Source organism: Gossypium hirsutum, chromosome A01, assembly GCF_007990345.1.
Source record: "Gossypium hirsutum isolate 1008001.06 chromosome A01, Gossypium_hirsutum_v2.1, whole genome shotgun sequence".
Taxonomy (NCBI): domain Eukaryota; kingdom Viridiplantae; phylum Streptophyta; class Magnoliopsida; order Malvales; family Malvaceae; genus Gossypium; species Gossypium hirsutum.
Genome location: NC_053424.1, coordinates 16,964,706 through 16,991,616, shown reverse-complemented (window position 1 = coordinate 16,991,616; position 26,911 = coordinate 16,964,706). Strand labels below are relative to the sequence as shown.

At 31.9% G+C, this 26,911-nt stretch overlaps 2 protein-coding genes across 5 annotated transcripts; both read left to right on the top strand.

Annotated features, from left to right (window-relative positions):
• Window positions 1-142: 142 nt before the first annotated feature.
• LOC107917009 (indole-3-acetic acid-amido synthetase GH3.15) lies at window positions 143-5,777 on the top strand. 4 transcript variants are annotated; one of them, XR_001689670.2, is made up of 4 exons: window positions 143-542; window positions 4,687-4,749; window positions 4,832-4,933; window positions 5,348-5,777. XR_001689670.2 is itself a non-coding variant. In XM_041111921.1 (4 exons), exons 2-4 carry the CDS (start codon window positions 4,520-4,522, stop codon window positions 5,469-5,471), a joined length of 456 nt encoding a protein of 151 aa, XP_040967855.1. In that variant the 5' UTR covers window positions 145-542; window positions 4,472-4,519; the 3' UTR covers window positions 5,472-5,777. The 4 variants fall into 4 exon arrangements, 3 of the variants coding, with proteins under 3 accessions (XP_040967855.1, XP_016701886.1, XP_040967858.1); XM_041111921.1 differs by having other exon boundaries at window positions 145-542; window positions 4,472-4,749; XM_016846397.2 differs by having other exon boundaries at window positions 145-542; window positions 4,456-4,749.
• A 2,377-nt stretch (window positions 5,778-8,154) lies between these two features.
• Window positions 8,155-9,038, top strand: LOC107917327 (indole-3-acetic acid-amido synthetase GH3.17-like). The gene is made up of 4 exons (XM_016846685.1): window positions 8,155-8,216; window positions 8,340-8,488; window positions 8,678-8,768; window positions 8,837-9,038. Exons 1-4 carry the CDS (start codon window positions 8,155-8,157, stop codon window positions 9,036-9,038), a joined length of 504 nt encoding a protein of 167 aa, XP_016702174.1.
• The last annotated feature ends 17,873 nt before the right edge of the window (window positions 9,039-26,911 follow it).

The window sequence follows — 26,911 nt, the reverse complement described above, 5'->3', positions numbered from 1 at the left end:
GATTTAGTTAAATATGTAAGATAAAGTGTGATGTGACAGCTACCTAACTTTTGAAAACAAGGATACCTTTTTCAGATATTCAATTTGCATAATAATTCTTACCACGCACTTTTTTTAAGTTTTCTTTATTTAAAAATTAAAATAGAAGTACTACTGATGTTCACCCCGGGACGAAATTTCGAGTATATATTAATGCACACACACACACACACACACACACAAAGCTGAGCTAACCCTTGGAGTTGGTAGTGTTTGTTTCATTTGGTTCTTTAAAGTTGCAGAGGCCGAGGAGGTTAATGGTAACAGAAATGAACATTTGGAAAATTTGCCAAATCAGGTAAGCGAAAGGTGTTTGCAGGCAGCAGAGTTTTGAGGGTAGTTTTCATCCTCTCATCACTCTACTCCCAGATTATTCGCTTCCCTAATTTGGACGATTTTACTTGCGCTCCTTCTTCACCCCTCTCAAGTTTCTCATCGAAAATCAGTGGAGAGAACCTGGAAATATACTTTCACCTCTGCAAAAGTTTTCGAGCTTCAAACAGGTAAAACAGATAATTCTCTCTCTCTCTCAACCCTTCAATTTCCTCTGTTCCCTTTACGCTCTTCTTTGTTTCCATGAAAAGTTTGAGAAAGAAGAAAATTTTTGATATTAACTTAAGGAAAGTCATTGTTATTTTTATTTGATTCTTATATATTACAGAAATTATTTTAAGGATACTTCTCACCACAGTTTTTATAGTTATTTTTTAATTATTTAATGAAATTTTAGTATTTTTTTTTATGTTATTGACTTATAATTTTTTTACTCCAAATCCGAACTTGAATCTTGAATTTAAACTTAAAATTCTAAACTCGAACCTTAAATTTGGATTCAAAGTTTGAGATTCGAGGTCGGGGTTGAGTTTGAGGTTTGAGAGTTTTTTATTTAGAGTTCGAGGTTTGAAGTTCTATTCATGATTCCGGATTTGGATTCAATGTAAAAAAAATTAACAAATTTATGTGTTCCGGATTTGGATTCAATGTAAAAAAAATTAATAAATTTATGTGTGAATGATATAAAAAAATTTATTAAAATATTATTAAATAATTGAAATGGGACCGTGAATAATATTGTAGGAAGAGTTTATATAATAATTTATCATAATATTTATTTGAAGCTTTTAATGGTTTCTTTAATGATTTTTAGCATCCCATCACTCATGGCATATGGTACAAGAGTAAAGTCAAATAAGGATTGTATCAAGAATTTCAATATGATCAAAGTTTGAGATTTGATTTTTAGAGAATTTGATGACAAAAAAATATGTCATACTATATGTAATAGAAATTCCATTACATTTGTATGCATGTGAAAATCATGTATTTAATATATATATATATGCACTTAAAATACATATAATAGGTATTAAAATGTATCGTTTGAAACTAATGATAATACATATACAATATATACAAAATTAAAATAAAAAATTAATTTAAATTGCAAGTAAAAAGAAATCAGATAGGTCAATATTAGAAATTTTGCAAGTAAAATTAATTTAAACCTATTACACGGCCTGGCTACACAGTTGTGTAACCTATCCATATGACCATGAGACCCTCACATGGCCTGGCCATACAGCCATGTGACCCATTCTTTACAATTTTGCTTAGAAATTTATGATATGTTTAGTTTAGTCCTTGTATATCCCTTGAATTATTTTCAGAGTTTTATTCACTCAATTAAGTCCCTGATATTATTATTTTGGAATCTATGATTTAATGACTAAAGTGCTATTGTTATATGGTATAAGATGTGAATGTTACATGCCTATTGTCAAAGTGATACTGGAAAATTGTTAGTGTTAATATTGTTACCACCCTATTGAGTACATGTTAAGCATGTCTACTGCTAATGTTGAACTGAATACATGTTAAGCATGTCTACTGGCAGTTTTGAACTGAATATATGTAAAACATATCCACTGTTTTTGTATTGTTTTTTTACAAAGCATGTCATATTACATTGCATGGGGCGGGATGATATGCATGGACGAAGAGTGGCAGTTTAATAATGTGCAAACCAGTAGTGGCTCATCCACAAACCAAGTGGCAGTTTATCTGCAAATGTTTTATCTGAAAATATTGGTGGTTTACCCACAATTTTTACAACAAAGTGGCAGTTTAACTGCAAATTAATAGTGATTTATCCACAACTCGGTGTGTACGGATGGATGAGTTCTAGGGAACTCATAGTGTGGTGTGTAGTGGAGTTGGGTAGGAGTCTTTATGATAAATTAAAATTGCATTGTCATTCATAAAACTGTGGATTCTGAAATATTATAGAAAAGTGTTGATTGAAAAATCGATATTGTGATTTGCTAAATGGTTGCGATTAATATGAGAATTGTTATTCCGTATTCGTTGTCTACTATTCTACATTGATTTTCTTGTGATTGGACTCACGCTGAGCTTCTTAAGTTCACTCTTAAATTTCCATATTTATAAATAACTCACTAGGTTAGGATACGACATCCGGAAGGCTTGGCTCGGATAGTTTTATTTATTAAAAATATTTTAGACTTTATATTATAATTTTTGCTATTTGGAATTGTATTGGTTTCTTTGAACTGTGGCATGAACTTAAGTTTCGAGTTTATTTGGCATGTATGACATTTAATTTAATATTAGGATATTGAAAAATTGATTTTGAATTAATTGTGCATTAAATTTGGTTTTTAATGAAACTATGTTAAATATATATTTTTTTCTATTGCTTGATTATGTAAATGAGATTTGAAAAATATAAAAATAATATTGGAATTCAACTTTTGCAAAACAGTCATTAAGACCAACTAGTTTTTGAAATTAAATTGTACCTTTTGGAAATAAGCTAAGTTTTTCTTCATAAATTAAAGAAAATGTTTTAAACAATTGTTTTTAAACTCCATTAGTTTTGTTAGGTCATTTTGATAGTCAATTTAATCTTCAAAATTCAGTATTAATGTCTAGACCAAGTTGAGAGGTTATAAACTTTAATAGGGAAGAAAGAGTTGTTAACAAAGGATTATCATTGAAAGTGATAATAAGGAGCTTTTTGATCTAATCAACAACTATGGGACTGCAATAAATGGTGAGACCATTATTAAGTACATTCGGTCCCTTGGTAATTTAGATAAGCATATAATAGAAAATGTCAATGTTGTGGTAGATGCTTTAGCAAAATGGGTACCCAAAAATAATCTCGAGCTTTGTCTGCTTGAAGAATCTTCTCTTGAATTTGCAAGTTGTTTTAGTATAGAGAAGAATATGTGTGTTTAATTACCTTGGTAGAGTTGTATAAGAAAGTTGTTTCATGTGCTGTTTTTTCATAAAAAGAAAAAACATTGAAAACCATAATGTAAAAATACGAGTATTTGTTTAAATAATATTTTGTTTCATTTATTCCTTACAATTTTAATATGTCAATATGTACTATCATTTATGTAATATATGTAATTTAAATTAAGTTTTAATTTAGCATTATTTATTATTAAGTTTATATGACATTGATTATTACAAAATATTTTCATATTATAGAACAAATTTCGATTGTTAAAATAAAATTAAACTATAATATTTTATTAACAAATATATTTATGTCATTAAGAACAATGTAAAATATAAATTTATAGATATAAAATAAATTCAATTAAACAATAAAAAGATAATAAAACTCAAATATATGTCTGTTTTATTGAAAACAGCTTTTATAAAATATGTTCAGAAAATTTACTAACCAACAAAAAATATTTTACACAAATTCATTTAAATACTAAAAAATATTAATTTTTTCAAAAAAATAAAAAACAATTCATAAGAAAACCTAAACATTAAATTTCACACCAATTAATTTAAAATCCACTATATTTACTTTTAAATCATAAAATTGGTAATCATGTGATTCACATATTCACTTTTAAATCATAAAATTGACACCATATTCAGTTTTAAATATAAGCTTCTGTTTTCTTTTGACTCGGACTTACCTTGTTAAATATATTCTTTAAAATGTTATTTGTCATCTTATAAACACCATTATTCTTTTTTATATCTGGCTCTTACAACTTAAATATATTAAAATGTTGTAATTTTGTCATCTTATAAACATTATTATTATTATTATTTATTTCTTAAGGTATTTATCAGAGTCTAGTAATTAATTCTCCGCATTTTGTAGGCTAATTAAAAAATAGATACTAATCACAAGTTTTAAAACTGATCAATGCCTCTAGACACATGCAACCCTCGAAAACCTATGAATGAAATCAATTTGGGAAAATTTTGTGGATAATAAATCATAAATTTTCAACTAAAAAAGTAGAAAAGATAATTTAAAAATCTAAAGGTTGTAGACTATATTCACCAAAAGAAGACATATGTGCAAGCTTTCAAATTTCAATTATATATGATTGGGAGCTAAGAAAGTAAAGTTAGGTATAATGGCAACTAGGAACGAGTTTGAAGATGGGTTGCAGAGGATAGAGGAACTAACAACCAAATGACCAATGCTAAGCAAATACAAGAAGAGGTATTAGGGCAAATACTAAAGAGAAATGCAGCAACTGAATATCTAAGTCGATACCTCCATGTTAAAACTGACAAGAAACTCTTCAAAATGAATGTGCCCATTGTTACCTATGAAGATATTAAGCCTTACATTGATAGGATTGCCAATGGGGAGCCATCAAATATCCTTTTAGCTGAATCTGTGTTGGAGTTCTTTCGAAGGTGTCAAATTCTTGCCTCTGTTTATTTTGATCTATTTTTTCAACTGTTGCTTTCTCCTAACTCAATCTCCTTTGATATGCAGCAGCGGCACCTCAGGAGGACAGCCAAAGTTGATACCTGTCAACGCCGAAACTCTTAAACTATTGGCAGTTTCTTCTGCCCTGTTAACTGCTGTGATGAAAAAGTAAGAAACTGAGTTTATAATTATATATTTACTTTTAAATGATGAATGTAGATAGTTCACAATTTTTTTACCTCCATGTAAAATTCTGTTTTATTATTTTTTTAAAGATATATATATTTTTTTAAAGTTTGAACATACGAATTTACAAAGATTTCAATTGTTTGAAATTAATCAGTGGTGTAAAATTCCACTTGGTGTTGAAACTGAAGCATATATGGTGTGTTAGGAAACAATGTTAATTACTTGTTTCCTTTATAATGGATTTTTCCTGTCAGCCATAACTTATGGCAAGATTAAGTGCCGAATCATATTGAGTTGGTGTACTTTTGTCAATGATTTATTGTTTAGTTTTGCTTTTGCCTGTTTGGATAATTGATTAAATTTGGGTTGACCTAAATGTAAATTCATTTACAGGCACTTCGGTAACCTAGACCAGGCAGTTAAAAGTCTGGAATTTCAGTTTGCCAAAGAAGAGACTGAAACTCCTTGTGGCCTCAAAAGCAAGAGCTGCCACAACAAGCATGTACAAGAACAATGACTATAGGAACATTATCTCCAAGCATCATACAAGCCCTATTGAAGCAATCTTTTGCTCAGACACCAACCAAAGCATGTATTGTCAATTACTTGCTGGTTTAATACAGCGAGATAAGGTTGTAATGGTTGGCTTACAGTTTGCAACTGCACTTCTAAGAGCTATCAAGTTCTTAGAAGGTTACTGGAAAGAGTTATGCTCCAACATAAGATCAGGTCAAATTAGTGATTGGATCACTGGCTCCGGATGCAAAAATGCAGTATCATCTATCATGAAGCCTAATCCTCAATTGGCTGATTCAATACATAAGATATGTAGTTGTGAATCGTGGGAAGGAATGTAACACCCCTCACCCGTATCCCACGCTGGGACAGGGTTTGAGGCATTAACGGACTTAAACATTCACAACAACACATAACATATTACCAACCATGCATGACAAACAAGCCTATGCACATCACCAATATCAAACATAACATAAATAGCTAGATTTATAAGTCAGAATCATTAGCTCACTAAAGACCAATATATTTAGCCAAATTATAATAACACATGTTATAAAACTAGGTCCCTATACATGCCACTCACTTGATAATTCTAGCATATGTGTTTATACTGTCAAGGTGTTGGCTTGATAGTGTGATGCTGCCTCCGACGATCTCCAACTCTGAGCTAACCTGACAATACTAAAAGAAATGGAAAGGATGAGGTAAGCTTTACGCTTAGTAAGCTCGCATGAAATGATAATAAGCAATTTACTAACATGCTTTCCATAGTAAAACTAACTCAATTGTACATTTATACATGTTCTGGTTAAGCTGCTTTCTTGAGTCATAGTCACTAAATCATTTATATCTGGAGTTACGAAACTCTAAATTAAGATACGTAAATTTTCCCAGAAACTAGACTCATATATATTTCCACCAAACAATTTTCAGAATTTTTAGTCCATCCAATAAGTACAGTTTATTATTCAAAGTCTCCCCTATTTCGCTGTTTGACAGCTTCGACCTTTCTTCACTAAAATTTATTTATCTCATAGTACAAGACTCGGATAATGTTCCCATTTGTTTCTATTAAAATTAGACTCATCAAATATTCTAAGCATATAAATTAAAACCCATAATTATATTTATATCATTTTTAACAATTTTTCCAAGTCAGAACAGGGGATCTCGAATTCATTCTGACACTGTCTCAAAAAAATTAGAATATCACATAATATACAACTCTTTTGCTCCCCTTGTTTGCTTTATATGAAAATAGACTCATTAAGAGTTAATTCCATGATTTATTTGAAATTTAATTCAACTTACACATTTTTTGATGAATTTTCAAAGTCACACAACTGCTGTTGTCCAACACTGTTTTACTACTAAAATTCACTCTTACATAATTTCACTTAATCTATTTTGTCTTATCGAGCTTCACTCAAATATCGAGCATATTGCTCAAAATTTTATTAAACATATACCTGCACTTATTCATCATATAATCATGTTCACATGTATTTTTACTTAATCAATTTTCCTATTGAACTCTTCGGAATAATAACTGATACTCAGTTGCCTGCACATATTTTCACACTTGTAGCCAAAGTTATCTGGTACGCATAGTAGCTTGCACTTAGTACTACACATGTGACCAATTATCCAGTATACGTAGTAGCCTGTACTTAGTACTACACACGTGACCTAACCATCTGATACACGTAGTAGCCTGCACTACACACGTGACCTAACCATCTGAGACACGTAGTAGCCTGCACTTAGTACTACACACGTGATTAAGTTATCGGGTACGCATAGTAGCCTGCACTTAGTACTACACATGCGACCAATTATCCGGTACACGTAGTAGCCCGCACTTAGTACTACACACGTGACCTCACAATTTGTATCGTTTCTATTCTGAAGGCTCAACTGGGAAATTCCTCACTTTCCAACATGTTACAATTTATTCATAGTCCTTTTTCAATTTGCAATTTACAACAAATAATCATTCTATAGGCAGCCACATTGCATATGATAACAAAATATAATAAAATAAAAAGAATCAATAAATTATTTACGTACAATCTTACCTCGGATCCAGAAATGACAATTTACCATTCTAGTCCATAACCTTGTATTTTCCCGATTTAAGCCCAAATCTCGATTTCCTTGATTATTAAGCTTGGAAGCTTGGAAAAACCTTAACGCTGCTTTTGGTACATTCTGCTGTAGCAAGAAGAAAGGGACACATTTGGAGTTTAAAATTTATCTTTTAATTCATTTTACCCCTAAATGACCAAAATGTCATTTTTACTATTCTTTCAAATTTTACTCAATCAAGGCCATTTTTGTCCAACAAGTTATATAATGGTTTAATTATCATTTAAGGACCTCCCATTTAAAATTTCATAACAATTTGATACCTCTAACATGTAGAACTCAACTTTTGCACTTTTTACAATTTAGTTCTTTTTACTAAATTGAGTGCCCAAACGTCGAACTTTTCGAACGAAATTTTCACGAAATCATTTCGTGAAATTGTAAACCATAAAAATATAATAAAAATGAAATTTTCCTCATTGGATTTGTGGTCCCGAAACTACTGTTCCGACTAAGCCCAAAATCAAGATATTACAATCATCAAAAAGCTATGGCGTAATGGAAAGTTTATTCGTGCCATTACCACAGGAGTTATGAGTCAATATGTTGAAACACTGGAATTCTATATCGGGGGGCTCCCTTTAGTATCAAACACGTATGTTTGTTCTGAAGCTTTTTGAGGCATCAATCTGGAACCTCTAAGTGGACCTTCCCATGTCTCTTACACCTTTCTTCCCACTACGGTTTACTTTGAATTCATTCCCGTGAACAATAACAGTCTATCATTGTCCCAAGAGGTTCAGTTTAATTATGCTTCTCAACATGAACCTTTAGAAAAGAAGAACAATAATGAGAATATTGAACCTATTGATCTTGTACATGTGAAGCTTGGTCAATATTATGAACTACTGGTCACATCTTATGCAGGTAAGTTTTATTTTCCTCCATTTATTCCTACTGTTTTCTTCTAAGTAGCATCATAGCAGAAATGGGAATTGTTATCGATTTGATTAAATTCCTTTTACATTATTATTACAATTCCTTACTAGCTATATATATATAAATTCGAGTAATGATCTAGTTGCTAATTGTGTTTGATATTCTTTTTCCTTTCAGGGTTGTATCGATATAAAGTTGGAGATGTTCTTAAGGTAACAGGGTTCCACAACAATACACCTCAATTCCAATTTGTAGGAAGGCAGACCTGGTAATTGAAGTGAGAGAAGCAAAGACTTTTCTTGATCCGCTTGGATTCATCTTGACAGGGTTCACTAGTTACACTGATACATGTTCAATTCCTGGTCACTATGTCTTATTTTGGGAGCTCAAGGCAAAACAAGGCAACGATAGCATAGAGCTAGATCAAAAGATAATGGAAGAATGTTGCTATAGAATGGAAGAAGCATTGTATTATATATATAGAAGCTGCAGGAAGCAAAATGCAATTGCAGCTTTGGAGATTAGGGTGGTAAAATAAGGAAGTTTAGATGCACTAATGGATTACTACGTGTCCCGAGGAGTTTCTATGAGCCAATACAAGACACCTAGTTGCATTAAGTCTAAAGAAGCCATAAACATTTTAGAGTCGAAAGTGATAGGAAAGTTTTTCAGCCCAAAAATCCCAATGTCATAAGTTGTATATCCCCTATGCTTTGTATGAAAGACTCCAAGTCCTGGAAGGACTTTATTCTAGGCAGTAGTTTTACCATTTTCCATTAGTGATGGGTTGTTTAGTTTATTATTTTTCAGACAAATAAAATTAGTGATATGTAAAATTCTCAAAGTTTAATGTGTGATAGAACTTTTGTTTTCTCCAGCTTAATCATCTGATAAAAGTTTGACATTAAAGTTTACTGCTTAGTCGACTTAACATCCTTTTGTTTTTTTGCTGTTGCATTTTACCTTTAAAACTATAGTACTAGTCTGAGACCTTTAATTCATTTGTTCGATTTCAATCAAAAGAGATAACTAAAATTTTTGCTTGATGTATTGTGATCTTGAAACCCATTTTTAGAGATGCTACTATACATCCTCCATAACCAAGTTTTTCATTGCAGTGCAGAAAAATGTGATAAGTTCTTGGTGAAGAGAAAGAAATTAAACTTCTTTTTACCATTCATCTTCCTTTAATTTTAATTAGCATCGTCTTCATTGTTTGCTGTCAGATCTTCAGACTTTACTTGCTTTTACATATATATACACAATTGTTTGATAAGATTTGAGATAGGTCATTTCATTAAATGAGGTTAACCTTCTTAGATGTGGCAAACATGCCACATCATTTGTTTATTGTATCTACCATATCAATAAACACATTAAAAAAATCAAAAAGTTATAAAATTTATGATAAATCAAAATTTCTTTCATAAAAATAAAAACTTATTTACAATTTATAAAATTTTAAATATTCAAAATTAATAATTGAAAATAATTAAAAATTTGAAATTTATTTAAATTTTGATAAAATTACATGAACATTTTATAAAATTTTATAAATTATTGAAATTTGTTTATAATTAATTTTAACTTTTTATATATTTTCTTGAATTTCTAATTTCTTTGTAAATTTTGTAATTTTCCAATATTTTGAATAATTTATTTTTTATATTATTTAGAATTTTTAATTTTTATTTAAGTTTTCAATTTTTTACCATTTATGCATTGCATTTATACTCTCCACATCAATATTCGTTAATTCTTTGGTTTAGGACGTTGACTCAATAATCAAACAATATTGTTTTAGCATCAAATTGAGAAGGGGTCCCCTTGATTTAGTGTATGACGACACACTGTTGGTGAGTCAATAAGATTTGTAATTATCAAATTTGTCGGAAAACAACTTTATGTGACCAATTGAATAAATTATGGTGTAACGATCCGATTTTTGTTGGTGTCAAAAAAGCTGGTTTCGAGATTGAATCTTCTAATTCAAGCTAAAATAAGAATTTTATTTAGGAGCTCACTTCTCATCCATTTGATTAATTATTAAATTAAGAGTAATTAATTATAAGATAAACATGATATTGAGAGTTAGGGTGAGAGAAAAAAATTAACGATTCATTCTTATCTTCCTTCCACCAAACATCATAGAAGAGAATAGAAAATTTTTCTTCTTATTCTCCTTTATTATCGTAAGCTTGATAAAGGAATCAGTAAGTTCCTTTTGTAAATTTTTAAGTCTTGTAACAGCCCTTATCTGACTCGATCGACAGGCTCGAGCAATAAAGTGTCATATTCGTTACTGGAGTAATTACTGACAAATTCATAGTAAAAACATCATTTCAATTCATCAATCATGCAATCAGTCAATAATAAAATATAGAATATGTCACAGCTCGTTTTCCAATGGTAACGGAACAGTGATTTTGGGACCACAAATTTCTGTCGTGTCGACTTGTAAATATTATTTATAGAATATTTACGGAGTCATTAGAAATTTGGTATGGAAATCTTAATGTTTAGGTAGTTAATTTAAGAAAAAAAGACTAAATTGAAAAAGGTGTAAACATTAGTGATTATTACATTTAAGTGATCAAATAGCTTAATTGCTAAATGAGGAAGGACCTATGTAGCAATTATTCCCTAATTATTAATGTTGGACGGCATGTTGAATGAAAATGAATTGAATATTATATGTTTAATGGCAAAATTGTAAATAAATCAAAGGTAAATTAAACAAATTAAAAGAAATAAGCATTTCTTCGTCATTTGTTTCTTCATCATTGCCGAATTACCATGAAAGAGTAGCTTGAAGAATCACCCAAGTCTAATACTTTGCATGGAAGTGAAATCCATTCCCATTTCTTGTAATTTTTATGTTTTTGTAATCGTTGAAAATAGGTCTAGTTAGCCCATACCTTCGTTTTTGAATCCGTTAAAAATTTTAGAAGTTTTCATTGATGAATCTTGAATTTTTTTTTATGATAAATATGTGTTGGAAGCTTTGATCGTTGTATTTGGTTGTTTTGTGAAGTGATTTTTGTTAGATTTTGATTTAAGGATTAAATTGTTAAAATGTGAAAATTTTAATGTTTGATGTTGAATTTGAGGTGTAATAGGGACTGTTTAAGGGCATAGAATATTTGGTTGTAATTTGATTTCAAGAAAATGGTCAATTTAATGATTTTGGGGTTAAGGGATTAAATTGAAAAAGTTGTAAAACTTAACAGTAATTGTGTAATTTTAAAAAATAAAAGGGTATAAAATGTAAAGTAAGTTGGAATATCGAATGTAAGTTAATAATTGAGAATTTTACATTTTAGATCAAGACCTTGTTGATTTACGTGGAAAAGAAAAAATTACAGAAAAGTCCTTGAACTTCTTCAACTATCACAACTTAGTCTAGGTAAGTTCGTACGGTTTATAATTTAACATCTATATGAAATGTTAGATGATATAATATGATATAATAGATATAATTGTTTTATTGTCGATGTAAATTTGTTTGAGAAATGTTAATGAATTTCAATACTTGGTCAGATGAACACAAGATAGAGTACATTTGAATGACGGAGTGTTATGTGGGGATTGGGGTGGAGATTGATGTGATATATATATTTTTCCCGAATAGGCTAAGGTTCAGCATTTGTTGCGAACTCTCGTGTTATACTCCCTGTTTTGGCATGTTATCTGGTGGATTAGCTCTTATGAGCATTTGGCATGTTTTCTGTTGGACTAGCTCTTCGGAGCAATTGGCGTGTTATCGGGTGGATAAGCTCTTATGAGCACTTGGCGTGTTTTCAAATGGATTACTTTGCTCGTATCTATAAGTCATTCATCAAATCGTAAATTATTGTATTATACTTATATAATGACTTTGAATGGCATGGCATGTAATTGATATCTAGAATTGATTATTTTGCGGATATGTACATTATTCTTGAAGAACTTTTGTTGAGCTTTGAATGGAGAGATGCATTTCACCAGTATGTAGTTGTGGATGACAGGAAGCATGTGTTATTGGATCATTTTTTATTGAATTGTTATATTTACTTTGGTAAGATTTATTATTTTTGTACGTCGAACTTACTAAGATTTAATAAGCTTACTTGTGTTATTTTCCGTTCTTGTAGATAGTTTTAAAGGTTGGACGGTCAGATCAACACTAATCACACTATTGATCCATTTTTGGTAGTTTTTGGAATGTTATTTTGGATTATATGGCATATAATAGGCTTTCTTATCATTTTTATTGTTTTGATATGTAAATTTTTAATATATGATCTTAAATGCAAGTAGGTTACTTATTATGATATATGTGAACGAAAGAAGATGTTCTTAGTACAAGTTTATTGTATGTGTTATATTGAAATGATGTGATTTGAAGTGCCTATGATAGGCATATTGGTTGGGTCTAAGTTGTGTGAATTAACATGTTTTGGTTAATAATTCATTTTGTTGTTCAATTGTGTATGCTTGTGGTACCAATGATAGTACATTGGTTAAGCACTTAGGATGGTTGATATAACATATTTTAAGATTGTATAATGTCAATTTGAATAGGTTTAATGGTTGATAAATGGATTACTCAGGGTCCAAATAAGCTTGAAATGATAAACTTGTCTGTTAAGGTTCATTTAGGTGCACACGGCCTTGGACACGCCCGTGTCACTTGGCCATGTGCCACACACGGTGTGTTGCATGGCCTAGCACACGGCCTGCGACACAGCCGTGTGTCTCAAGTCAAAGAGTTACATAGTCTGACACACAGCCTACAACATGATCGTGTGGTCCAATTCAGTGAGTTACAAGGGTAGGACACGGGCTAAGACACGACCGTGTGTCCTTCTTTCGAAAGTTACACAGCCTGAGGCATTCTATACGGCTGTGTGTCCTCTGTTTTGGAATTTTTTCAACTTTTTCTTAAAACCTCTTATTTGTTTCGATTTAGTCCTGAATCACTTATAAGCTATATTTAGGGCCTCGAAGGCTCGATTTAGGGATAAAATGCATATCATTGGTTGGTTTTTAATAATGTTAATATATTTAATAATACGATGTTAAATGAATTTTGAGTGATTAGTAATATTCTGTAACCCTAATTCGGTAACGAAAACGGGTTAAGTGTTACAGAATAACATGAAAATTCTTTTTCGGGTTTTATATGAGCATATAGATGCTTTAAAGTCAACCCGAGATCAAATAAGAACATTTTTGCAACACTCTTAAAATTTCAGATCAAATATTTTATAAATAAATAATTCAAATATTCAATCATATCATCAACACCTAGATATTATGATACACAGTTGAATCCGAGTTTTAATAGAGCTTATGAAAGCTTTTTTGTTGACCTGAGCATGAAATAGGATCAAATTGTAAAGTTTTAGAAATCCAGGGCCGAAGTCGAGACATCATCTCCTCCACGTCGTGATGTCACCAAACAGTTTATCATGTCACGACGTCAAGCCATCCAACATCACCTATTGTTCGACCAACGTTGCGATGAGGAATTGTGGTCATCAGGACAATAACTGTTTTTGGCAAAAATCAATTCATTTGGTACCTATTCCAAGCCAACTATACCATTAACTTATTAGGTGCATAATTTCACCTTAATTTTCTACACCATACCAATGCATTAATCTATCCATTTCTAAACCAAACAAACCAATATGCCTCAATTTGGCACCATTTCAACCAATCCATCCCAATCAAACATCAATTTATACATTTCATGCTTGTAAGCTATTCAAACCAAGTTTAACCATACCAAATCGAGTTCAATTATGCCAATTAGATGCCATACACAACATTATGCAAGTTTCTGATTCATACATCTATGCATATGAACGTTAAGTTCTGTAATTCCATACATACTAGGTTAACCAACAATCAATTCAACATTACTATTACATAAAACCTATGTACAAGCCACAAAACCGAGATTTAAACGATAGAAAATTTACCAAATCAATAAAAAGATAGTGTGAGTTCCTCGGCAATCCGCTAGACACATTTCGTAAGTTGGCGATCTAAGGGGAAAGGGAAACGGCGAGGTAAACATATCGAATGCTTAGTAAATTCATAGGCATTAAACCAAGTAACTTACCTCAGTTTATAATTAAACACTACATGTTACTTAGCTTGGTAAAGCTTGCTTAACATGGTAAATCAAATATAAAAAAGGTGAGTTGACCTTTAGCCTCATCATATAACAATTCAAATATGAAATAAGCAAAATAACTTAGAATCACATTTCAATATCATTCCCAAAACCAATTCAACATTTAACCATATGAACATCATTCTCATAATATCATATCATTTCATTTATTTATCAACTACATATCCAATTTCAATTTAACGTCAATCATTATTTCATTCATTATTTGAATTCTGAATCAAATTCATTGATTCATCACATTTCCATATCGACCATCCAAGCACATATAATCGATTCGTATGATCTTTTACATGTTATCGATATCCATATATCACAATGTGTCTATAAAACATCAAATCATAATATCAATTCAATTCGAATATCATTTATCCAATTTACATTTTGTATCCCTATTAACTTGACTCGAATTCGGACGGATACACAGATCCAACCAATCACACCAGTTTGACACTCAGTGCCTCATCGAACAAATCCGAAGTATATGCATTATGCCCTATGCTCATCGGTATAATCAAAGTGATTTGGCACCCGATGCCTCATCGACACGCAGTCGAAGCAACTCTGAACTCTTCCTATCCTATGGCATGCCAACTATATTTGACTCTGCTCGAACAGATAATAGCGTAACAATTTACTCAATTTCATTTATAAGCCAATTTATCAATTCAATGTTGTCATTTAATCATCCAATTATTAATTTATATGCATAATATTATAATTCATCTAAAGCCAATTTTGCAATTACAAAAATATATAATATTTTCAAATATATTCAATTTAGTCATTTATCTCAAACATAATCATATCAACTTGATTCAATTCAACTAATCAATCTTATATTGCAATTCATTATATTCAAATTTATCAGCCAACTTGTCATTTCTTTATGATTTAGTCTATATCTCACCTTTTTAGTACCAAATTGTAAACAATCCAACTTTCAATTAAACATATTTAAATTTATAATGTAAACAGATAAAAATTTAACACAAACATACGTTATGAACTTACCTGGTCAAAATAGCAACAAACAACTCTATAAGGACTAATTAACAATTTTTTTCATTTCCCCGATTATCTTCGATTTGGTCCAATTTCTAATCTATTCAATAATTCAATTCAATTTATCAATTACAGCTCTCTTATTTCATCCTACTATAAGCATTTATCAGCTCATTTTCATTATTCTAATGCCTCTAAAATTTGTATTTTATTCAATTTAGTCCTTAAAATTAAAATTAACAAAACTTTCAAAATTGAGCTTCGATTTCTCAATTGATCTCAATTTCATCTTTCTACAACCTTTATTATCTATAATTACATAAATTTCATGCCAATTTTAAAACATTACACTTTAGTCCTAATGTTCAAAATTAACAGCTTTCACTTTACAAATTAGTCCATTGTCATATCTAAGCTTAAAATATAACAATGTAACATCAATTTCATCAAGAATTAAACAAATTTTTTTAGAAACTATAATGGTTTTGAAAAATGACAGGTAGGTTAGTTAAATCGAGCTATAACAATCACAAAAATGTAAAATTTACGAATAACAGGCTCGATTTGACTTACCATGCAAGTGTCGATTGTTTGGAGCATTCGACTATGGCTTCTTGATGTTTTTATTTGCTATTTCAGTTTGTAAAGAAAGAAGATGAACTAAATGGTGTTCTGTTTCTTCTATTTTTACTTATATACATATTATAATATTATAATTATAATTTTAAACATATATTTTATCAATATCACTTACCAAATTGTCCACCAAGTTCTAAAATGGATTATTTTCCCTTTTAGGCCTTGGTTTAATTACTAATTAAATCCTTAAACCTTTAAATAACTTCTACGATTTAGTCATTATACCTTAATTAGTCACTAATTCGATGAAATTACCTATCCAAAATTCAATTCACCTATATAATAACTCTATGAATATCTAATAAAAATATTTATGATCTCGATTTACGAAAATGAGGTCCCGATACCTCATTTTCTAACTTCACTAACTTTAGGGTCGAAATACTTATACCTTAACTAACTATCCAAGTACCAAATTCGTTAGACCAAAATTCAATATAGTACTAAAATTGACTCATAAATATTAATTAATAACATTTATAAACTCGATCATCGGAGAACGAGGTTCCAAAACTACTTTTCCAACACCACTAACTTTCGAGTTATTACAAGTCTAATATTCATAACTTGTTTAATGCATATTTGATATTGGCACAAGTAGCAGTTAAGTGGTTTAAATGGTTAGCATGTAGAAATTGTTATATGATTTGAGGTTGAGTTAATGATTTTGTGTAATTTTTATATATATACATGTGATGCTAAAGGTTAAAAATAAGCATATGAGAATGATATATGTTGAAATAGTTGAATTGAGGCATTTGATGGATTGTTTTAAGTGGTCTGAATAGGTACCATACGGACCTTGTAACACCCTATACCTGACCCGATTTATTGGACCCAGATATAGGATGCCATAATACTTAACAAAATTTTAGAACTAGCGAAATCCACACTGAACATATTTCTTATTTATTTATTTTCTTTTCTAAGTCAAAAGATTTTGAAAGAAACATTATTAAATACAACATGTTCTCAAAAGCAATATAAGACATTACACTTAAATATTTGTTAAAATCGACTTAATCATGGTGTAGAATACTATTCATCATATATCCAAAAACACGCCTCTGTATGCATAATATCGTACTTCAAATTGCCACATTGGCGTATTCTTGGCTTGGTCCCTTCTAATGCACTAGTTTAATTCCAAGAATCTGCATTACAAATAGATGCTTGTGAGTTCAACAGAACTTAGTGAGTCTTAACCAATATTACCTTTAAACGTTGTTGTTTGATTCCTCGACTTGAAGATTTTGGACTTCCTTTAAGACTTTGGCAAATACTTTTCTGATTGATGGTGGATAACAGTGCGCTAATTTTTACATTTGACCCCCTTATGCATATACCGCTCGATTGAAAAATCCCAGACTTCACACCTTATTGTGGATCCTAATTCACAATCTCTTTAAAGATATAAGTTGGATACATTCCTCAAAATGATATACATACGGATACTACTCTTGGCGGATTCTTATACTGGCTCGGCGAGCTGTCAACACTCTAGTCACACTGCATCTTCAAATTGATCCAAACAACGAACTTAGTTTGATGAATGCAATATTTTAGATGATCCAATAGAAACTTAGATGACTTTGATACATAATGTTAAAACTTCCAGGTTTGGCGAACACTTACACCACACATAATTACAGATATGCCAACTCTCTGTCCTAGCGGGTTACCATGGCAAATTCATTAGTCGGTTACCCTGTTGAAAACTCTTTCAAAAAATGCCTCAAAGGCATACCTAGATCTCACCACAAAGACAGACTAAAAACTAGTCACTTAAGCATTATAGAATTTGCCATATAGGCTTTCTAGACAACTTACTGCAAAACCTTTCCAGATAACTTCACCATTAAGGCTTCCCAAATAATATGCCACATAGGCCTTTCAGGTAACTCACTATAAAGGCTTTCCAGATAATGTGTCACATAAGCCTTATTTGGTTTGCCACAAAGGGACCACATAAAATATAGTGTTTGACGATATGGATTTACTTAAACTCAGCATTATCTAAGGTTTGCCCATCATCACCCTCAAGACACACAGAAACCCTAGTAGATAAATACGGCTCATCCGCCATTTCCAAAATATGCCATGGTCATGGTCATGGTCTTTCCACATATCTATCATACTGGTATTTTTTTCATGCTCACTGTCCCATCGGATGTCATCAAAGCACCACCACGTGGCCCATTATCATATCACATATTTTTCCGACACTCAGCTCAAACCCCCTTATTGCCAACCATACTTTGTCATGCATTATTCAATTAACATAATGAACACATTTACATATATTTTTCCCATACCATAATAGAGTCATACTTTCCAACACATAACTTCTTATGCATGCTTACCACACATCGTCATATTCAAGCAGCATATTATACACTTCATTTACATACTTGCAGATGCTTCATAGAAAATTTACACATACGTACATAGAACAACTCCTTAAGCACAACTACAAGAACATCAACCGTACAAGAAGCTATCATAAAATATCACACAAGAGTCGAGTTTAGAGACTCATCAGAGACCCACCTTTACCTCCAGTTTGAACTTCTATTTTGGTTGTCCTTTCCAAACCAGCAGCAACAATTGCTTAAAATATCATGGGATTTCCATTAGAATCCCCATCACAGATAGTTTACTAATGTTTCAACTATATGGACCCCCATGCAGGGCATTCTTCTCACACCCTACTGTTCTTGCATCTTTTAACATCCTTATTGTTCAACTATTGTAACATATAGAGCTATAAGACTTGTCAGAAGGTTGAACTATCCACTAATTAAACGAAACCTTAGCTTTAGCTTAACAAAGAAGAAGATAACATTTAGGTTAAAAAGAAGGACCAGAACGTCAAGTAGAAAAAAAAACCATATCTTAAGTCCCCCTTCTCTATCACCTTATCTATACTCTTTGTCCCCCTGATTTTCCTACCAAAAATGGGGGTAGGTAAAAGAAAATCTAACGAAGACCTACGTTACTGTTTGATCAGTCATGGGGAGGGTCAAATCAATTTAATTGACTCCTAACTAATCATGTTACAAAAACCAACTTAAATAGTACTCATGCAAATCGAACGTACTATACCTTGGCGGTGACTCGCATATAGCACGGTCTTAAAGACAGTTAAGTCTCCTTCAACTTTCTCATACACTTGGTAAGCTTTTCTTGCTCAGCCAAAACTTTGGAGGCGTACTATTTCTTAAGCGTATTCTTTCTTCACTTGAAGATACCCTGTCATTAAATCCTTAGGTATGTCAATGGGTAGATACTTTATGCCACTATGTGTCAGTACTCTAATTCGTCAACAAGCGAACAAGGTGGTGGATTATGGTACCATAGTGCGCCAAAATATTTAACATGCATACCTCACAAGTCTTTTTGATCCTTTTTTTGAGGTGTGACAAACCTTTTGAAAATAGTGAGTGACGTCGCAAAGTCGAGCCCTCAGCATAGAAACAAGGGATAGTCAATGAGTTATATCATAAGCTAGAGCTCCCAAAGTTGTAATGTCAAATTGATAGTCTGAAAATTTTACAATTTGATCTTTATTCGACCTCATGTTATCTAAAGAGCTTTCGAAAGCTCGTATATGATTGTATAATATGACTTAATGATTTTTTAAACTTAAAAATATGTATTAACTATGAAAATGAATTGTAATTAATTGTAGTTGCTCCAACAACGAATGTGACATCCTCTAGCTCATACTTGGTGACCGGATCAGGTATAGGGTGTTATATAAAATACGGTTGATATTTTCTCATTCAAATATAATTTTGTTATTTATTGCTTTTTTATTGTGGTGTTGTAATAGTATGAGTAACACTTTTGGAATTACCTCATCTCAAATCATTTAACATGTTTGCCTTTTTTCTTGTTGCATATATGTTATTGTTGAAATATTATTCTTTGAGCTGTTGCAATTGTAACACTCGAGTTCTAGCGAATTTAAAGTTTTGGGCGTATTGTAGTAAATAGTCTGTCTCGCATGGTGTTATCCGCCCAAAAAATTATTTTGGTGTATACATGTGGGCGTATAGTAACCGCCACTTGAGCTAGTAAGAATTTGATTTCATGATATTCTGCTATATTAAAGAGACATTCGTGTTAATAGATAAAAGAGAAATATGGGATAAGTATTCAACAAATGTATAGTACGCCTGGTTTGTATAGAATACTATGCTAGTTAGATTTTAAGTATCTGGTTAGAAATCAATTGTATAGTTCAACCTGAGAAGTTTGATGAAGGAAACTTATTTATACTTTTCTCAAAAATTGTAGGCCAATAAGAAGGTAAGTTCTGATACATATGACACTTGTTAAATTTCACGAAGCAAAATCAGTCATATTTATATGTGAGAACGTGTTCTAAAAGAGGTTTTTCTTTCTTCTCATTCTTCTTTCTTAAGTAGTATATACTAAAACCTTCCTTAAATCTGACTGTATCCTACATCGATAATCTAGAGGCTAAGGTCCTTTTATGATTAGTAGTTACTTCGTATCAGGGTAAGTATTTCAACTCTACATGTTAAGTTCTAAATGAGTAAATCTATATTGGTAATTGAATAGCAAGATTGTAAGTATAAGATTTCTGCACGGGATTGTCAGCGATTGAAATGATAAGTAATTTTTATGTACAAGAGTATTAATGGTGAAATTATACTTCTAAGAAGTGGTTGTTGTTGGTCCGTGATGGATATTTGGGTCTGGAGCTTTGAATTGCAGTAGGTGAGATTCAAGTGAGCCTATATTGGCTCCTATATGTATAGTATTCATATTATGAGTCATGTATGAAAAATGATTGAACTATAGATCCAAAGTCATGAATTGTATAATATGTTATGATTGGTGTACGAGTATTGAAACATTGAAATATGTTTGAGTATGTATATGTCTGAAATGTATGTTATGATATGCGTGTTCGGTTTGCGTGTATATTAGTAAAGTAAAACGTTGAATTTAGATTGTGTCAATGCATGAAGAGTTTGTCAACAGAGTCTATGTCTGTTCACTACGGTGGTGTTTGATAAAGCCCGTCAAGACTTAAAATAGGAACTCTGAAAGAAAGTTCATGGCCATGACACTGTTTGAAAAAGAATTAAAGAATGGTGATTACCCAATGGGGTTCTTTACGTGTCCCAGAAAGATGATGGGCAAACTTCACATAATGTGAATTTAGGCAAATCCATATCGTAAACACGACAACCAAGAATAACCTTTGTGGTGAACTCTGAAATAATAGTGTAACGCCCCAAATTTTATAATTCTGCTTTTGTAAGCTTTGACACAATTGTGTATCTGCTTCAGTGGTTAAGTGTTCTGGGTGTGTGTGCGAGATCCTAAGTTCAAGTCTTGCATTTGGTAAATTTTAGTATTTTTCTGACTTAAGCCTTACACTTGTTCAGCGAGCTTATATTAAATTATTTATAAAACCATATCAGAATGGGCCTGCTAGTCTGGTGGTTAAGTTGAGTGTTTGTTTGCTAAAGGTCTTGTGTTTGAATCCCTGGGTGAGCATGGGAGTTTATTTTTGTTCGTTTAACTGAAAGAGTTTCGGTCAAATAGGAATTCTGAGTAGTGGGTCAGTGGAGATAATTAAGGGGCTTGGGAAGTTATCAGGTTTTATTTTTTTTATTCATTTTTTTAAAAATTTTGACTTCCCTTTCCCAAAATTTTGACCTTATTCAAAATTCCCTTTTCTTCTCTATTGTTTCCTTCCTCTACTCTTTCGATTTTCGTGTTGTCTCCTTCTTGTTCAACAATTAAATTCGCTCATTTGGTAAGTGTCATTTTGTCTCTATCTTATCGTTCCATAGTTGGTTTTCTGAAAGAGCGCTGTTTGTTTTTGGTTCTTTTGATTAGGTAAAGATCAAGCAGCAATTAATGCTTCTATAGAGATTTGAACGTTTGGGATTTTGGTTCGTTGTCGGTAAATAACTGAGTTCACTATTTGATGTTCTAAGGTTTCGTTATGAAATATTCTCGGGTTAGTTTTCATTTGTGTTATTAAATTCAGACTTTGATAATGTCGATTATAGGTTCTAGAGATCTCAGGATTGTAATATCGATGAAAATGAACCAGGTGTGTACTCGAAATGCAGAAAGGCGGGATTCGGTGAAAGCTAAAAAACCCCACTGTCAACACCACACAGGCGTGTGGTCACTCATATGGTAGGCCCTGTGCAATAACACGACCGTGTGGTTGACGAAAACAGAGTCGTGTTTAACACACGACCATGTAGTGTTGAAGTGTGGTTGTATAGGCCACACAAGCTTAACCAAAATGTGGGTGTGGGCCCACACGGGTGTGTGGAAATTTAAGCCAAGCCGTATGATCCATACGAGGTCAAAGTCAATTTGGGTGTGTGGGCCACACGGGCGTGTAAGCCCACATGGACGTATAGGCCCATTTAGCTAAAATGTTTCCTAGGGTTGTACGGGTCGCCCAAGTTGATTGTGAACCTACCGTAGGGTCGGTAAGCGCTACTTAGACCCTAACTCGTGTGATTTGAGCATACAATATATGTATTGAGCGTGTTAAATTTATGCATGTTTACTGATCTGTATGTATGATTGATAACTGAATATTAGCATGTAAGCATGTATTTTTGTATATCTACATTGAGCATGTTTAGTTGCATCTGCATTGGGGTGTGATGATTGATTATTAGAGGAAGTGTACTGAAAGGCTTTCATGCCATTATCTGGCAGCTTAGCTGCAATATTACTGATATGTGCCGCATTCGGTACGACTTGGTGTGTAGGACTGGGTGGGTGTTTAAACCCCACATGATGTGTAGGGATGGTTGGAGATGGTGTGTAGAGGCTGGTGGGTAGGATATTGATTTCTGCTACTGTATGCATACTGTATCTGAGATGGGCTAAGGCCTTAATTTATATCTAAACTATATCTGAATGAGCTAAGGCCTAAACTGTATCTAAATCTGTAATGGGCTTAGGCCCAGACTGTATTTGACTGATAACTGTTGTTTGACTGTATGCATGTCTTCTGTGGGGACTACGTACTGAGTTTACGTAAACTCACCCCTTCCTATTTTATCTGTATAGGTAATCCTCAGACTTAGACGGATCGATGTGGCGAAGGGCTCAACGGTGACCACATGATTATTGAACTGTTTTAACTTCAGTTGTGGTGTTTATTTCCTATTTGTTTTCTGGGGTATTTTTGATGTAATTTGGAACTATTGGACTGTTAGCTTTTGTTTTGGATTTTAACTATTTTCATGAATTTTAGAATTGCAACAAAAACTTGGTTTTATTAAAAGCAATGTTTTTCCTAAACGTAAATGATTTTTTTTAAATATCACGATTTTAAAAGCTTCCACTACAGAATGTATTTTTAAACGAATCAAATTAACGAGGAAATAGTTTTGAAATTGACGAAGGATAAATAAAATTTAATAAATGAAACAGTTTTAACTTGATGAATTCGATCTCAAATTTCATTCCATGCAACATCGCCAGATTCGGCTATAACATCTAGGTCGGGTTTGAGGTGTTACATTTAGCCTTTATGGTGAACTCTAAAATGAATGCCTTTGTGGCGAACTCTGAATGGATCACCTTAGTGTCGTACTAAATCTGAATTTTTGTATGGTGTTCTGCTAAGTCTATGTGGCATGAATTGTCAAGAATATCTGGTAAGCTATGAAACTGATTATTTGTCTTTATAGAAGAATATAAATTAGGTATCATCTTTTATGTTCACCATTAACCGATTTTAAGAGGAAGAAAACCTCCATGGATGAGTACTTGGTTTGGTTAGGTTCATTATAGTGATGGTATGCGTTTTTCATCTCGTGTTTAACTATTTTTATGTTTTTGAAATCGTTTTAGCTTAATTTAGCTAGTTCGGGGGTTAATTTGCAAAACTGTTAAATGTTGAAAGACTCACCATGAATGTTTTTGAATGATTTTTTTTATGTTAATTGATAGATTATCAATCTTTGTTGAAAAATAAACAAGTTCTGTTAAGTGATTTTTGATGAATTTTGGAAATAGGGATTAATTTGTTAAAGGTATAAATTCTAGGGTTTTATTGTGAAATGATGATAAATATGGGTTGTTTCAATGTCCTTTTCATATTTGATTAGCATGGATTTAGATTAAAATGGTTAGATTTTAAGTTATAAGCTTAAGGACTAAATTGTAAAAAGTTAAAACATTAGGGACAAATTGATAATTTTGCGTAAATATGAAATGTGAATTAAATTGAGTACTAGAAGTATTTAATTGATTGAAATTGTCTATTTAGATCAACATAAACCACGTTCGGACTTAAATTGAGGAAAAGCTAAAACTTCGGATTAATTCGATCTAACTTCTACGCCTCTAGTCATCGAGGTAAGTTCGTATGAACTGTAACCATTTTTATGCCAATTAAATTGAATGTTCATTATATTGGTTTGATATAAACGAACTTAAATATATATATATTTATATATATATAAATGTATCAATGATATAATGAATTGACAGATATCGAGTCCCAGTTGAACCTTAAGAATTCTTAAGATACAAATGACATATCATTAGGGATTTCATGTTTCAAGTGCTGGTCTTGAATGTCCTACCGATGGCTGAGGTCCTGCATTTATTGTAGATTCTCCACAGCTCGTGTGAGCAGTATCATGTAGCTTACATTCTGACCAATAGCTCATGTGAGCAATAATGTAAAGGAATGGTTATAGTTATATGTAAAGGCACACTTCGTGTGAGCTTTCCCGAGTATCCGATGTAATTTTAGATGGTTCAACGGGTAAAAAAATGGAATGAAATGGTAAGTATGCAAATGGATTGAATCATGACTTGGTGAAAGGATTTATGAACTAAATGATGTTGTGCATATGGAAATTTACATATCTTATGGTTGATTACTGTAATACCCCTACCCGTATTCATTGCCGGAATAGGGTACGAGGTATTACCGAAGTTTACGATTTTTTTTAATTCAATATAGCCCCTTTATAAATATCTAACCTTCGCTGTAATATTAAATCGAGACCAATCCACTTCAACCAAACCAATTCAACATATTTTCAAGATAAATTCATGCATATTTATAAGATAACGTCATCACATACCCAAAACCAGGTTTGTTAACCATACTAATGGCTAACTTTATATTCATTTCACGTTAACATTTACTTTATTAGCTTATAAATGCCATTGATTTCCAAAATAAAGTTTCTTTATATACCGAAATCCTGAAGTTGATAGTGTGATGTGTCTCCGACCAAATCCGACCTCCGAGCTTTTAACACTACAAAACAGGGAAAAAGGAAACGGGGTAAGCACTTCGTGCTTAGTAAGCTTATGTAACAAGAATTATACTTACCTAATATTTTCAATACAATACAATAAACATTCATATATCCATTCAATGCATTATTACCCTAATATGCACAAACTCAACATTCAAGTTAGTACAATAATTTCCATGTACCAATAATATATACCATGATTGATGAGCTCATCAATATCATAATTTCCATTCCCTTGCTATTTTTCCATATTTATCCCGTTGAATTTATCAGAATTTCGATGGATTTTCAGAGGTACACTTTTAGTGTACAATTTCGGGTTCGTCAATTCATATTCATGTGCGCACATTTCCATTTCAGAGAGCACACTCCCGCGAACCTCAACCTTGCAGTAGGATTACCAGTCCAGGCTAAATCCCCTGTAATATAAACTCATAGAGTATTGTCGGGATTACCAGTTCAGGCTAAATCCCCTACAACGACAATTACTCTAATGAGCTTGGATCTGAATTACCAGTCCAGGCTAAATTCAGACCTTAATTCGGATTACCCGTCCGGGCTAAATCCATTTTACTCATATTCTTCGGGAGGGCTATATCAAGATAGGATCACCCGTCTGGGCTAGATCCTTTTTACCATCAATTACTTTTCAGAGATCCATCAAACTTTTCTTTCATTCAACCGGGATTTCTTCCCATTTTATCAAATATATCAATGTTTCATTAATTTTTATACAATGAACATTCAAATCATATTCACATCAATAACATACAATCTCAAGCATTTAAGAATATAATTCAAGTTACACGAACTTACCTTGATACTTGTTTGTAAACAAAAAAAATCTACTAATTCCGAAATTTTTCCTTTCCTCAATCTAGCTTCGTATTTGAATCTTCTGGATTTAAATAAATAAATTTAATTATCAATTTAATACATTTCATGTTCATATGCAACATTCTCTATAATTCAACTATTATTATTTATAGTTTATTCAAAGTTGTCTATTTGAGTCATAGTCACTAAATTATTTATAACTTGAGCTACGGAACTCAAAACTAAGATCCGTTAATTTTCACTGAAACTGACTCATATATCTTCTTACCATAAAATTTTCAGAATTTTTGGTTCATCCAATAAGTACAGTTTATTCTTTAAAGTCACCCTTGTTCTGTTGTCTGACAATTCTGACCCTTCTTCACTAAAAATTAATTATCTATTCATACAGGATTCAAATGATGTTCTTGTTTGTTTCTATTAAAAATAGACTCATTCAGG